The sequence below is a fragment of the Gorilla gorilla genome, chromosome 4 (genome assembly GCF_029281585.2).
Source record: "Gorilla gorilla gorilla isolate KB3781 chromosome 4, NHGRI_mGorGor1-v2.1_pri, whole genome shotgun sequence".
Taxonomy (NCBI): Eukaryota; Metazoa; Chordata; class Mammalia; order Primates; family Hominidae; genus Gorilla; species Gorilla gorilla.
Genome location: NC_073228.2, coordinates 144282136 through 144295894, shown reverse-complemented (window position 1 = coordinate 144295894; position 13759 = coordinate 144282136). Strand labels below are relative to the sequence as shown.

Here is a 13759-nt window from a genome sequence, read left to right as displayed (position 1 = left end):
ACTCCATCTCAGAAAAAAAAAAAAAAAAAAAAAAAAAAGAATATCTTATTAGTAAATGTATTCAGCAAACTCAACATGTAAAATCCTATAGGGTAAACACGCAGGTTTATCTATAATCTAAAGAGTATTGTATTGAAGATAAAGAATTATAAGAAATACAGTTTATAATTTTGCCTCCATACATATTACATACATAAGGTATATGACATGTTGTTATAAGATACATATATAGTAAAATGGTTACTATAGAACAAATTAACATATTTTTCTCATATAGTTACCCAATTTTGCCCCCTGTGGCAAGAGCAGCATAATCTACTCATTTAGCAAAAAATCCTGAATATAATACACTATTATTAATTATAGTCCTCATGTTATACATCAAGCTTTTTGACTTGTTCATTCTACATATTTGCTACTTTGTATCCTTTTACCTACTTCTCCGATTTCTTCTCCCCACCCCTGACCCGGTAACCAATGTCTTATCTCTATATATTTAACGCTTTTTGTAAATTTTCAATATTCAGTGAGATCATGCATACCTATGTCCGTAAGACTGTGGGGAAAAAAAAAAGTGAGATCATGCAATACTTTCCTTTCTGTGTCTGGCTTATTCCACTTAGCATAATGTCCTTCAGGTCCATCCATGTTGTGGCAAATGGCAGGATCTCCTCCTTTTTTAAGTCTGAATAATATTCCATTATGTTCATACCACAAAAACTCAGTCTTGACTAAAGGAGACTCTAAGTGTGTTTTAAAGACTTTTGAGGATGTCAAATTAATTTGTATTTTACTCAAAGATTCTACACAAGGGCTAAGATTTTTCTGTAGGTTTATACTGGTTTTCCTCAGAAATCTAATTTTTCTCTCTCTCAGGTAATAATTATGTCAATTTTTTCTCCCAATTAATACATCATTTTCTACATACCCGTTGCAGACTGGGAGTTGACATCAGCATCATGAAGAAGTAATAATTTCACAATATCTAAGTAACCTCCACTGGAAGCTGCCATCAGGGGAGTTATGTCTCCTTTATTCCCTCGATCTTCAACATTAGCATGCATAGCAAGCAATACCTTTAAAACACATATACACACAGAGAAATTGTTAATTCTTACTATTCAATAGTATTTCTAGAGAATACACTGAATCTCTGAAGATATTCTTCTAGAATAGGGGTGGGGAAAAATCAATAATGACCTTTTGAAAAAATTATGCCAATACTCACTGCTTAACATGCCAGGTTACATATTTTACAATATCATTACATATTAATATTTAAATAAAGTATGCAATCATATTAGCCATCCTATTATAAAATGTGATGGCTCTTGTCAAAGAATGTTATGCTTGAGGTTATCTAGCCAAAGAACAGCAAAACTATACTCACAAGACAGAAACTGGTAAAAACATGGTTAATTCCCAGTACTGTTCTAACATAGAAGGAAAAAAATTAAAAGAATTGGGGTAACCTGAATGTGATGAAAATAATGACTACTTTCCATTATAGTTGTATATTATTTCAAAGGACAAATTTAAAATTATTATTATATCTATTTGTTTCTTATTCATTAGGATTAGCTTTGAGTAAGTGGCAGAAAAATGGATCATTCTCAGTTACATGTACAGGCAACAAAATAAACTGTGTTATCTGTTTCTACTTTACCTACTACCAAAAAGGGAAGGAGGATGGGGGAAGAGAAGACTCTGGCCTCTAATTATAATCTATCTTATAAGTGACAAAAATAAATAAAACATCAAAACCGTTCCACAATTTTAATCACTAAAGATTATTTTTGCTTACTTGTGCTAATTCATAATACCCTGCTGAACAAGCCAAACACAGCAGGCTTTCTCCTTCTTCTGTATGTTCATTTACACTTCTGCCTTCATCTAGCAATTTACGAACAGCATTAACATCCCCATCTGAACAAGCTTCTGCTAGACTGCGACTGGAAACAAAACCATTCAACAATTAACCGAAACAAAAAGATTCGGGGGTCCTACGATAAATTATATTAAATATAAATAGTCACACAAAGAAAAATGTTAATGCAGTAAGAGAAAAAATTATATGAACATATTACTTGCTGAGCATTTTGTCTGCAACTTCAATTATTCATGTTTATCAACCAAGTCAGAAAGCCAGTGAGTGAATTTGAAACCAGCTGTCATTTTTATCTTTTAAAATCTCCTAACAAATTACAACAAATTTTAAATAAAGTTTTTTAAAGTATTAGACCAAGCATGTCCAACCCACGGCCCAGGACAGCTTTGAAAGCAACCCAACACAAATTTTTGTAAACTTTCTTAAAACATTATGAAATTTTTTTGCAATTTTTTTTTTTCTTTTCGCTCATCAGCTATCATTAGTGTTTGTATTTTGTTTTGTTTTGTTTTTGAGACAGAGTCTCACTCTGTTGCCCAGGCTGGAATGCAGTGGCACAATCTTGGCTCACTGCAACCTCCACCTCCCAGGTTCAAGTGATTCTTGTGTCTTAGCCTCTCAAGTAGCTGGGATTACAGATGTGTTCCACCACAGCTGGCTAATTTTTGTATTCTTAGGAGAGATGAGTTTTCACCATGTTGTCCAGGCTGGTCTTGAACTCCTGGCCTGAAGTGATCCACCCACCTTGGCCTCCCAAAGTGCTTGGTTACAGACATGAGCCACCATGCCTGGACTCTAGTGTTTGTATTTTATGTGTGGCCCAAGACAATTCTTCTTCTTCCAATGTAGCCCAGGGAACCCAAAATTTGGACACCCCTGTATTAGATGCACAAGTTTTTAAACTCTACTTGTATAATGATTCCCAAAGACATTTTGGGATATAATCCTATGGCTGAAATTTTTACTTAGTAACAGTGAAGGCGAAAACCTAAGAAAACTATTTTACCACAGAATGACTAACTAGACCACCAAGTCTCAAACTTTAATGTGTACGAGTTACTCGTATTTCTTGTTAAAATGCAGATTCTGATTCAGTAGATATGGAGTAGGGCCCGGGATTCTGCATTTCTCACAAGCTCTGAGGTGATGCTGATACTGCTAGTCCATGGACCATATTTGAGTAGCAAACAACTAGACTACTGCATTAGTAACTCGTTTCATGTATTAGTACTCAAGCACTCGGTTTAGAGTTTACTATAATAACTTTTAGAATAAGTAACTTCCTTATAACTGGAAAACAGATCTTATTCAGTTTGGATTTCTCAGAGACTCTAGTGTAATACATTCCACAAGAATGCTCAACGAATAAGAGCTGAATGAAGAAGCAAAAATATCCATTTGTATAGCTACATAATACATATACATTTACATATCCACTTAAAATGTAATATCCATTCAGCTAAAGTTTATAAGCTCCACCAAAAGATATATTTAACCAAAATTGGCTACTTCCCAAAAATCTATTCAAGAAAATGTCTAATATCCAAAAGTCATTAAACACATACGTGTCCACTTGTCCTGCATTGTGGCTGTTTTCTGCTTTCATCCGTGTCAGTGCTGCAGCAGCTTCATCCAGTGCACAACTAACTGAGGATGTCAGTCTCCGGAGTACCTCAGGATCTGCAAAAGCTTTACCATCAGCAGTTGACAATTTGCCAATTCCTTCAGTGTGCATCAATCAATCAGGTAGTGCAGAACAACAAAAAAAAAAGTATAGAAGTGCAAATTGTAATTATATTTCTAAACACTATTATCTAGGAAAAAGAAATGGTATAGAATCCATAGGTTAGGTTGACAGAAGATAAGGCTTATCAATTCAATTCTGCCACTAATGTCAAAAGGCCATGGCATAACCACCTATGTTTTAGTCTTTCTACCTTTACAATGCATATAATATTAATTTGTCCTCTACCTAATCCACATGTAACTTCATATGAGGCTGTCTATCAAATAAATGAGATTTCTTTCAAAATACATAGTCACACCATAAGATCTCTAGTACAGGATATCTGTCTTTACTGTTTTCAGTAGTATCTTCAGAGGGGAGACAGTCTGTAATACTGTAACAAACAATTCAATTGTTTCTTCCTTTGGTCACAACCATCTTCTGGGGCAACATTTTAAATTAAATTCATTCTTACAAATAAAATTAAAATTAAAAAATTATATACACAATACCCAATGAATTTATATCATCATTTATAAAGAGCTACCACACAATCTACTAATGATATAACATGAATGCAAACTAAAATGGTGAGGTATTTTTCATTTATGAAATTGACAAAACAATGTCTGAGGTGTGAGGCCCTCTCAAAAATTGTTGATTTTTGAGTGAATAAAGAAATAAATACAGGCACAAACTTGAGGGACTAATTTAATAATAGTTGTCAAAATTTTATTTTACTTATTTATTTTTTGAGACGGAGTCTTGCTCTGTCACCCAGACTGAAGTGCAGTGGCACGATCTCGACTCACTGCAACCTCCGCCTTCTGGGTTCAAGCGATTCTCCTGCCTCAGCCTCTCGAGTAGCTGGGATTACAGGTGTGCGCCACTACGCCCAGTTAATTTTTGTATTTTTTTTAGTAAAGACAAGGTTTCACCATGTGGGCCAGGCTGGTCTCGAAGTCCTGACCTCAAGTGATCCACCTGCCTCGGCCTCCCGAAGTGCTGGGATTACAGGCATGAGCCATGGCGCCCAGCCAGTTGCTAAAATTTTAAATGCAAATGTATTCTTACCCATTGATAACACTTTCTAAAAATCTGTCCTAAAGAGATACTTGCACAAGTAAGAAAAGTTACAGATATATAAGGCTATAAACTATAACATTATTTGTGATACTGAAAAACTGGATATAAGCTAAAATTGGAAAAATTAATTATGGTTCATCCAAGCAACAGAATATTATGGTACCCTTCAATAAAAGGAGAAAGATCAACATAAACTGTCAAGGAAAGATACCCACAATAAATTATATGGGAAAAAAAGTTGTATTTTGTGTATTATTCCTACTTCATTTATAACAATCATGTATGTTCAAATATATGCATGTATTTATATTATCATAAGGGGAAAAGTCTAGAAGTATATGTAAACCTTGACAGAAAATGGGAAGGTTTTGTTATCTACTTAATATATTTCACATTGCTTTAGCTATTTTATAATATGCATTACATATTAAAAAATTAGCTATTTAAAATCAAGTTAAACATAGATTAAAGTGAATACACAAGTAATCAACATGCAGCTCCCTAAATCAGTACAGATAAAGAAGTCATAAACTGATTAACTAAATTTATCTCCCACATTTTTATTTTATAATGGCTAACAGGTAAGTTTTCCTTGATAACTAGCTGATTTATCTTTTTTTTTTTTTTTTTCAGACGCAGTCTCGCTCTGTTGCCCAGGATGGAGTGCTATGGCATGATCTCGGCTCACTGCAACCTCCCCCTCTAGGGTTCAAGCAATTCTCCTGCCTCAGCTGCCTGAGTAGCTGGGACTACAGGCGCACACCGCCATAGCTGGCTAATTTTTTTCTATTTTAGTAGAGACAGGGTTTCATCATGTTGCCCAGGTTGGTCTTGAACTCTGAGCTCAGGCAATCCGCCTGCCTCGGCCTCCCAAAGTGCTGGGATTACAGGCGTGAGCCACTGCGCCTGGACACTGATTATCTTAATACCTTAAAAATATATGAGTTGAGCCCAGAAATACAAATTGTGAACATTTTCTTTGGGAGATAAAAAGTAAAATAAATTTTAGAGATTTTAAATTTTGTATAATATTATAGAATTTGGGGATAATCTCATGTAACTATAAAGAGATCTAGACTTTTAAAGATATGAAAAAGATAAAACAAAAAATAAAGTACCTGCTGCTTCTAGCAATGCTTCTAGTCGTGCCTGTGTCTCTGGATCCACAGTGCGTAAGTCTGCTCCTTCTGCAGTACTTGATAAGAATATCTCTGATGTTGTTTTAAGCACTGGGTTATCCAGATCTTCTTGGTCCAAAATAAATGATTCAACCTGTTAATGAAATAAAGATGCAATATCCATGAAACTGATAACAATATGATTAGAATAACTACAATTTAAGGGAATATGACTTCTTAATTAGAACTTAAATATAAGCAGAAAAATTATTATAGAAACAAGGGAGTATGGGAATGGACTTTGAAGGACATTGTGACTGTTTACCTTCAGACATGACTACAGGTATAACACACATACACTAAAGTTTCCTCAAGAGCACTGTATATTCTGTGACTAATACAGAGCATGAAAAGCAATATTAAGGCCAGTCACAGTGGCCCACGCCTGTGATCCTAGCAGTTTGGGAGGGCCAGACAGGCAGATCGCTTGAGCTCAGGAGTTTGAGACCAGCCTGGGCAACAAGGTGAAACCCCATATCTATTAAAAAGAAAAATTAATACTAAAAAAAGAAAAGCAGGGGCTGGGCGCAGTGGCTCACACCTGTAATCCTAGCACTTTGGAAGGCTGAGGCTGGGGGATTACCTGGGGTCAAGAGTTTGAGACCATCCTGGCCAACATGGTGAAACCTCATCTCTACTAAAAATATAAAAATTAGCCGGGCGTGGTGAGGGGGTGCCTGTAATCCCAGCTACTCAGGAGACTGAGGCAGAATTGCTTGAACCCAGGAGAAGACGCAGGTTGCTGTGAGCCGAGATCGTGCCGTTGTACTCTAGCCTGGGCAACACAGCAAAAACTCCATCTCAAAAAAAAATAAAAGCATTTACTTTTTATTGAAACAAGTACATGAACATAACCCTGAGAAAATCCATATAGACTAGATAGAATAGAACAAACAACAACAACAACAACAACAAACTTGATAGCATAGATAGGTCATTAAGAGAAAAGTTTTCCTCTTTTCTAAATAATTTATTCAATTCTGACTCTGAAATAAGGGAAAATAAAAACTAACCCACTGATACCTGGAGACCTTTAGACATGAACACTCCATGAGGTTAAAAACTGTACTTTGTTTACAGTGCTATACTTTGGGCCTATGAATACCTGGCACATAGTATGAATTTAATACACACTTGTTGAAATGAATGAATGGTATAAGCAAAAATCAACTTACAAAAATAAACATGTAACCCTCCAATTTCAAATAAAATTAATTCAAAATGTATTTTCTTAAATAAAATATATACAACCCTTCTGGGAAGCAATTTGGAAATGTGTATCAAAATACCTTAAAAAGCTCACTAAAAAATTATCTGAAAGCCAGACAAAAATTAATGTGCAAGGATGTTCACTGCAGCATTAACTGAAATTCCAAAAATGAGGAAAAATTATAATACAGAATTTGGGAAATACATGTTGTACATTTACATGATGGACTACTATGCAGTCATTAAAAACAATGTTTTTGTGACCACTGGCTCAGCTGTGAGAAGAAATAAAAAATTTTTAAAAAAAGTTTTTGAAGCATATTTAATGGCATGAGAATATTCATAAAATAAAATACACAAGATTCAAAACAGTATGATTCTTATTTTGCTAAATGTACATATGTGTATATATGTAAATATGAACGAGTACTCATAAGTAATACGTAATATGTATATTATTTACATAATATATGTAATGTATATCATATACATATATACATATATACGTATAACATGTATGGCATATATGTAATTTGTATAATATATAGATAATATATATACTATATATATTACTGTAATATGCAAATATATATAGCCAGGAAAAATTAACATATTTGTAGATAAAGAAAAACATCGGGAACAGAAAGATTAAGTACTTCTTCAAGGTCACACAGCTAACAAACAAAAAAAATAAGGTTTCAAACTCAGGCCACATACCTACAGAGTCCATGCTTTTAACCACTAGGATATCACACATTTATAAACAAAGGACCACAGTATCTGGACTACATTATTTGGCATATCTGGCTAGTTGGTCATCAATTTTCACAATGGACACCAAATAAATATAGCCTAATAAAGACAGTAAAGTTAAAATAATTTATTTTATTATCTAATGATGTACTATAATTTTACAAAATGAATCTTTAACTTCAGACCTAAAAACATTGAGCTATACTGTAACACAGCTTCTTTAACATGTAACTACAGACAAAGATGCCAGATCCAATAGATAAATGCAAGCAACCAGTTGTCAAATGACCTTGAAAAGCAACTGCTCATACAACAGCTTAATGTGAGGCCAAGAAATTAAGAGATATTTGCAGATATACATACCTGCCAGTTGGAAGGACAGGTAAAAACATCATTCCAGTGGAAAAATTATAAAATTATTTATTTAAAATAGTATTTAGATATTAATATTCCTATTTTATAAATATTATATGTCTCATGTAACATTTTAAAAAGCCAAGTTAAGGATTTCCAGTAGTCTCTCATTCTCTCAATATTTACTAAAGGTGCATTTGAGATATATATATCTCTCTCTCACTATGATAATACAAAAATGTGGTAGAAGAAATAAGAAAGACTCCAACAACTATTACAAAAGGCCTCAAAGAGAAATAAATGATACAACTATATGCACTAATGTGGGAGAAATCACTTCCAGCCCTAGTAACCTGTGAAGACTTTGCACAAGAAGCAACATTTGAACTAGGCTTTGAAGGATGCACAGAATTTCAATAGGTAGTTAGACATAGGGGTAGAGGTGGGCAGAAGAGGAAGTATATTTCAGATAGAGGCAGAAAATGAAATAAAAAATAGGCTTCGAGGCTGGGTGTGGTGGCTTATGCCTGTAATTCCACACTTTGGGAAGCCAAGGCGGACAGATCACTTGAGGCCAGGAGTTCAAGACTAGCCTGGCCAACATGGCGAAACCCTGTCTGTACTAAAAATACAAAATTAGCTGGGTGTGGTGGCACATGATTGTAATCAGCTATTTGGGAGGCTAAGGCACAAGAATCGCTTGAACACAGGAGGCAGAGGTTGCAGTGAGCTGAGACTGTGGCACTGCACTCCAGCCTGGGGAACACGGCAAGACTATCTCCAAAAGAAACGCCCGTTTTTTTTGGGGGGGGGGGGGGAAGGGGGTGGGGCTTGGAGATGAATTGTCCACTCAAAAAATGTAAGGTACGAGCCGAGCACAGTGGCTCACGTCTATAAACCCAGCACTTTGGGAAGCCAGGGTGGGGGGATCATTTGAGGCCAGGAGTTTAAGACCAGCCTGGGAACCTAGTGAGATCTTGTCTCTACAGAAAATTTTAAAATTAGCCTAGCACCATGGCATAAAACTGTAGTCCCAGCTACTTATGAGGCTGAGGTGGATCATTTGAGCCCAGAAGTTCAAAATTACACTGAGCTATGATTGTACGACTGTATTCCATGTGGATGACAGAGCAAGACACTGTCTCTTAAAAAAAAAATTAATATAAGGTCTTTCTGCATTGCTGGTGGAAACATAGTGGTGTAGCCACTGTGGAAACAGTTTGACAGTTCTTCAAAAGTTAAACATAGAATTATCATATGACCCAATAATTCTACTTCTTAGGTATATACCTAGGAGAATTAAAAATATACATGTTCATACAAAAACTTAAACACAAACGTTCATACCTGCATTCTTTATAACAGCCAAAAAGTAGAAACAACCCAAATGTCCATCAGTAGATGAATAAACCAAATATGATATATATCCATGCAATTGAATATTATGCAGCCATCAAAAGGAAGAAATACATGATATAGATGAACCCTGAAAACATTATGTTTAGTGAAAGAAGGGAGACACAAAAGGTCCCATTATATGATCCCATTTATATGAAATGTCCAGCATAGGCAAATCCATAGAAAAAGACAATAGGTTGCCTGGGGAGTGGAGAAGGGAAGAATAGGAGTGACTGTAAGTGAGTCTGAAGTTTCTTTTTGGATTGATGAAAATGTTCTGGCATTAGATAGTAGTGATTGCTATACAACCTTGTAAATATACTAAAAATCACTGAAATGTAGACTTTAAAATGCTATATCTTATGGCATATGAATTATATCTCAATTTTTAAAAGATATAAGGTACCTAGAATGCAACTATGGCATTAGGCTAGAAAGAACAACTGGGAATAGATTTGAGTAGACCATATAAAAGGTGACAGCCTGTTCATTGCCTGCCTGATTACCACCATTAGAGAAAGAACCAGTAGCAGTGACTTCCTGGGTGTCAATAATAGCATCAGGTAAATAAGATGGCACATTCCTAAGTGCTTGGGAAGAATCAAATTCAGAAGAAAAATACAAAATGGTGATGTGTCCCTTGCTTCAGAGGCTTATAACTTCTCTGAAAATATAATGCATAAGATAATTTATTGAGTTAATTCTACGTCTTACAGTGGATGTAAACTCAAGTTTCAATTAGGCAGTAAGACATAATGGAGAGAATATTACATTGGAGATCAAGAGAATAAGGTTCAAGTACCAGTTCTATCAGGCATTGTGTGTAAATTCAGACATAATACTCAACCTTTCTGACATTCTATTTCTTCCTCAATAAACAGACACTATCTGCCCCACCTACCTTACAGTGCTATTGAAATCCTGAAATGAGGTAATGAAGGCAAAAGCATTTTGAAACAATAAACCACCATATAAATATAATTTTTAGAACATGATTCTGTGTAATTACAATTCTTTTGTCCTGTCCCTCACCACAGTGTCTATTTTCTCCACCTTTTCAAAGTGGAAGAATCATACTGAGAATCTAACATGATGCATTTTATCAGCACTCACTTGAACTTTTGAGTGTGGTTTTATGCATTTTACATCTAAGATCTGACCCATATGATAAAATTTTAAATATCCACAATACTTCTGGGAAAAAAACCCAGAATGAGTTATAGTTAATACAAAACCATAGAGATAAATGATATGAATACATTTGTATCAATCAGATTTCCCAAAAAGCACTACTGTTTCCTTTGTCCCACCCTCTTTATAACTTTAAAAATGTCTGTCTCCATGTGGAATCAATAAAAGGACAAAATATCCCATTATGCTTATTATTTTGGAAATATTTGAGAGATTACTTTTGGCGGTTCACAAATATCTTACCTAATACATCTGCTGAAACATACTCTTACAATTCAGATTGCATTAGCATTACTTCAAAATACAGCTGGCTGGGTACATGTGGCCCATGCCTGTAATCCCAACACTTTGGGAGACTGAGGGAAGAGGACTGCTTGAGCCCAGGAGTTCAAGACCAGCCTGGGCAACATAGTGAGACCTTGTCTCTGTGAAAAATAATTTTTAAAAATTAGCCAGGCATGGTGGCCATGTGCCTGTGGTTCCAGCTACTCAAGAAACTGAGGTAGGAGGATCGCCTGAGCCCAGGAGGTTGAGGCTGCTATATGCCATGATCATGCGATTCCACTTCAACCTGGACCCTGGGCGACAGAGTGAGACTCTGTCAAAAAAAAAAAAAAAAAGATGGAAACCATTTATAGCTACGTGGAGATATGTTAAATATGACAAATTCTGTATACATTCTGTATACTTAATATAAAAGGCTTGGTGATAGAGTACAGAAACCATGTCTATATATAACAGATAAGCCCAAAATAATAGTATGTCTAATGAAATTAGTCTTCATCAAGCAAATGAATATAAAAGCCTTATACTTTCTTACATATAGCTATAACATCACAGCAATGTTCTTATTGCCTGATGATACTGTTACATAGCTCATCTCTATTCAGTAGCTACATTCAGCAGCAAATAAATACAGCCACTTATAGCAGTATTATTTTTTGCCAAAGGCAAGTTCTAAACACCAAAGAATCTTTTTTCCTGCCTCTGACTAGGTACAAGAATAAAGGGTGGAGGAAAAAGAGTGGTAAAGGAATACGGCCCATCAAAAACTACCTGTTTTTCCCTTATATCTCCTGAAATACTAAAGACAAAAACCTTTGTCTTCCTCCTCAAAAGGTTATTTTTCCTTCTTGCCTTAAAAAAAAAAAACAAAAAACAAGGAGTATGGGAGTGTGGTTTTTAGCTTCAACTAAAACAAACAAAAAGCGAGGAGTAGGGAGAAGGGGGACAAGCATTTTGTCCCATTTTTATTCCATTTTGACATTTCAGAAATGAACCACTGGATGCAACAGTTACCAAGGGAGATTACCACAGACTCAGCTATTATCACCTAAAAGAACAGTCAGTCACTCTGGCCAAAGTCTAGTTTGAAAAATCATTTATTAATCCAGCTATGATTTAACCAAAACTCATGTCCACTTTAAAACAGTTTCTATGTAGCGCTATAATTAAAACTTCCAATGATAGTAATATGCTTTAAGTCTTATACTGTAATAAAATAATATCTCATATTACATTGATCAATAACTAATTGTTAACTTCTCTCAGACTGTATTTCTAGAAATAGTAATTGCTAGCTAACAGAGAAAATAAGTTATTAATAATAAAAAATAATATTCTATCATAAAACATGTACATTACATATATTTGTTTATGTATTCTCTAGTCCTGTGGTCATGCAATGCAGGGAACAAAAAAAAGAACACCAGCCAAGCTCTTAAATATAAATGAAAAATACATTGTTTTCCACAGAGCCCTTGGAATTGGATTATGAAATTTTTACTTTTAACATGTTAAATAAATTTATATTTTGAGTTAGAGAGTCAAATATTAGTAGCCACAAATTTCATTTCTGGTATCCTTTAAGAATATTCTAGGCCAGGCTGGGCGCAGTGGCTCACGCCTGTAATCCCAGCACTTTGGGAGGCCAAGGCGGGTGGATTACAAGGTCAGGAAATCGAGACCAGCCTGGCCAATATGGTGAAACCTCGTCTTTACTAAAAATACAAAAATTAGCCGGGCGTGGTGGCAGGCGCCTGTAGTCCCAGCTACTCGGGAGGCTGAGGCAGGAGAATTGCTTGAACCTGGGAGGTGGAGGTTACAGTGAACCAAGATTGTGCCACTGCACTTCAGCCTGGACAACAGAGCGAGATTCCATCTCAAAAAAAAAAAAAAAAAAAAAATTCTAGGCCGGGCATGGTAGCTTATGCCTGTAATCCCAGCACTTTGGGAGGCCAAGGCTAGTGGATCACCTGAGGTCAGGAGTTCGAGACCAGCCTGGCCAACATGGTGAAACCCTGTCTCTACTAAAAATACAAAAAAAATTTGCCAGACCTCATGGTGCATGCCTGTAGTCACAGCTACTCGGGAGGCTGACACACGAGAATCGCTTGAACCCAGGCAGCGGAGGTTGCAGTGAGCCAAGATCGCGCCACTGCACTCTAACCTGGGCAACAGAGCAAGACTCCGTCTCAATAAAAATAAAAATAAAAATAAAAATAATATTCTAGGCTGGTTAATTTAAAAAAACAAAACAAAGAGTCATCACCACTCTCATGAATTTCAACTGGAGCTATGAAAAAGTTCAAGGAAAGACTAAACCTTTATCTCATTCTACCTCTCCTCACCAACCTTCAAAAATAAAGCTCCCAGCTGGGCGCAGTGGCTCACACCTTGTAACCCCAGCACTCTGGAAGGCTGAGGCAGGCAGATCACCTGAGGTTAGGAGTTCAAGACCAGCCTGGGCAACATGGCAAAATCCTGTCTCTACCAAAAATACAAAAATTAGCCAGGCGTGATGGTGTGTGCCTGTAGTCCCAGCTACTGGGGACCTGAGGCAGGAGGATTGCTTGAGCATAGGAGGCAGAAGTTGCAGTGAGCCAAGATCATGCCACCGTACTCCAGCCTGGGCGGCAGAGCGAGACTCTGTCCCAAAAAAAGAAGCTCCCTTAAGAAATTCAGATTTGATCATTT

At 36.0% G+C, this 13759-nt stretch overlaps 1 protein-coding gene across 38 annotated transcripts in view; it reads right to left on the bottom strand.

Annotated features, from left to right (window-relative positions):
- The window catches only part of ANKHD1 (ankyrin repeat and KH domain containing 1), a 142026-nt gene that overhangs the window by 105354 nt on the left and 22913 nt on the right, over positions 1 to 13759 (bottom strand). For 29 of the 38 annotated variants that reach the window (XM_004042623.5, XM_019026950.3, XM_055389182.2 and 26 more), the window contains 4 exons: positions 5819 to 5972; positions 3454 to 3610; positions 1805 to 1952; positions 929 to 1076 (listed from right to left, as the gene is read on the bottom strand). In XM_004042623.5, the coding sequence (XP_004042671.2) occupies positions 929 to 1076; positions 1805 to 1952; positions 3454 to 3610; positions 5819 to 5972 (607 nt within the window). The remainder of the gene's footprint in view (positions 1 to 928; positions 1077 to 1804; positions 1953 to 3453; positions 3611 to 5818; positions 5973 to 13759) is intronic. The other 9 variants (XM_019026951.4, XM_055389196.2, XM_055389183.2 and 6 more) reach the window with 1 other exon arrangement.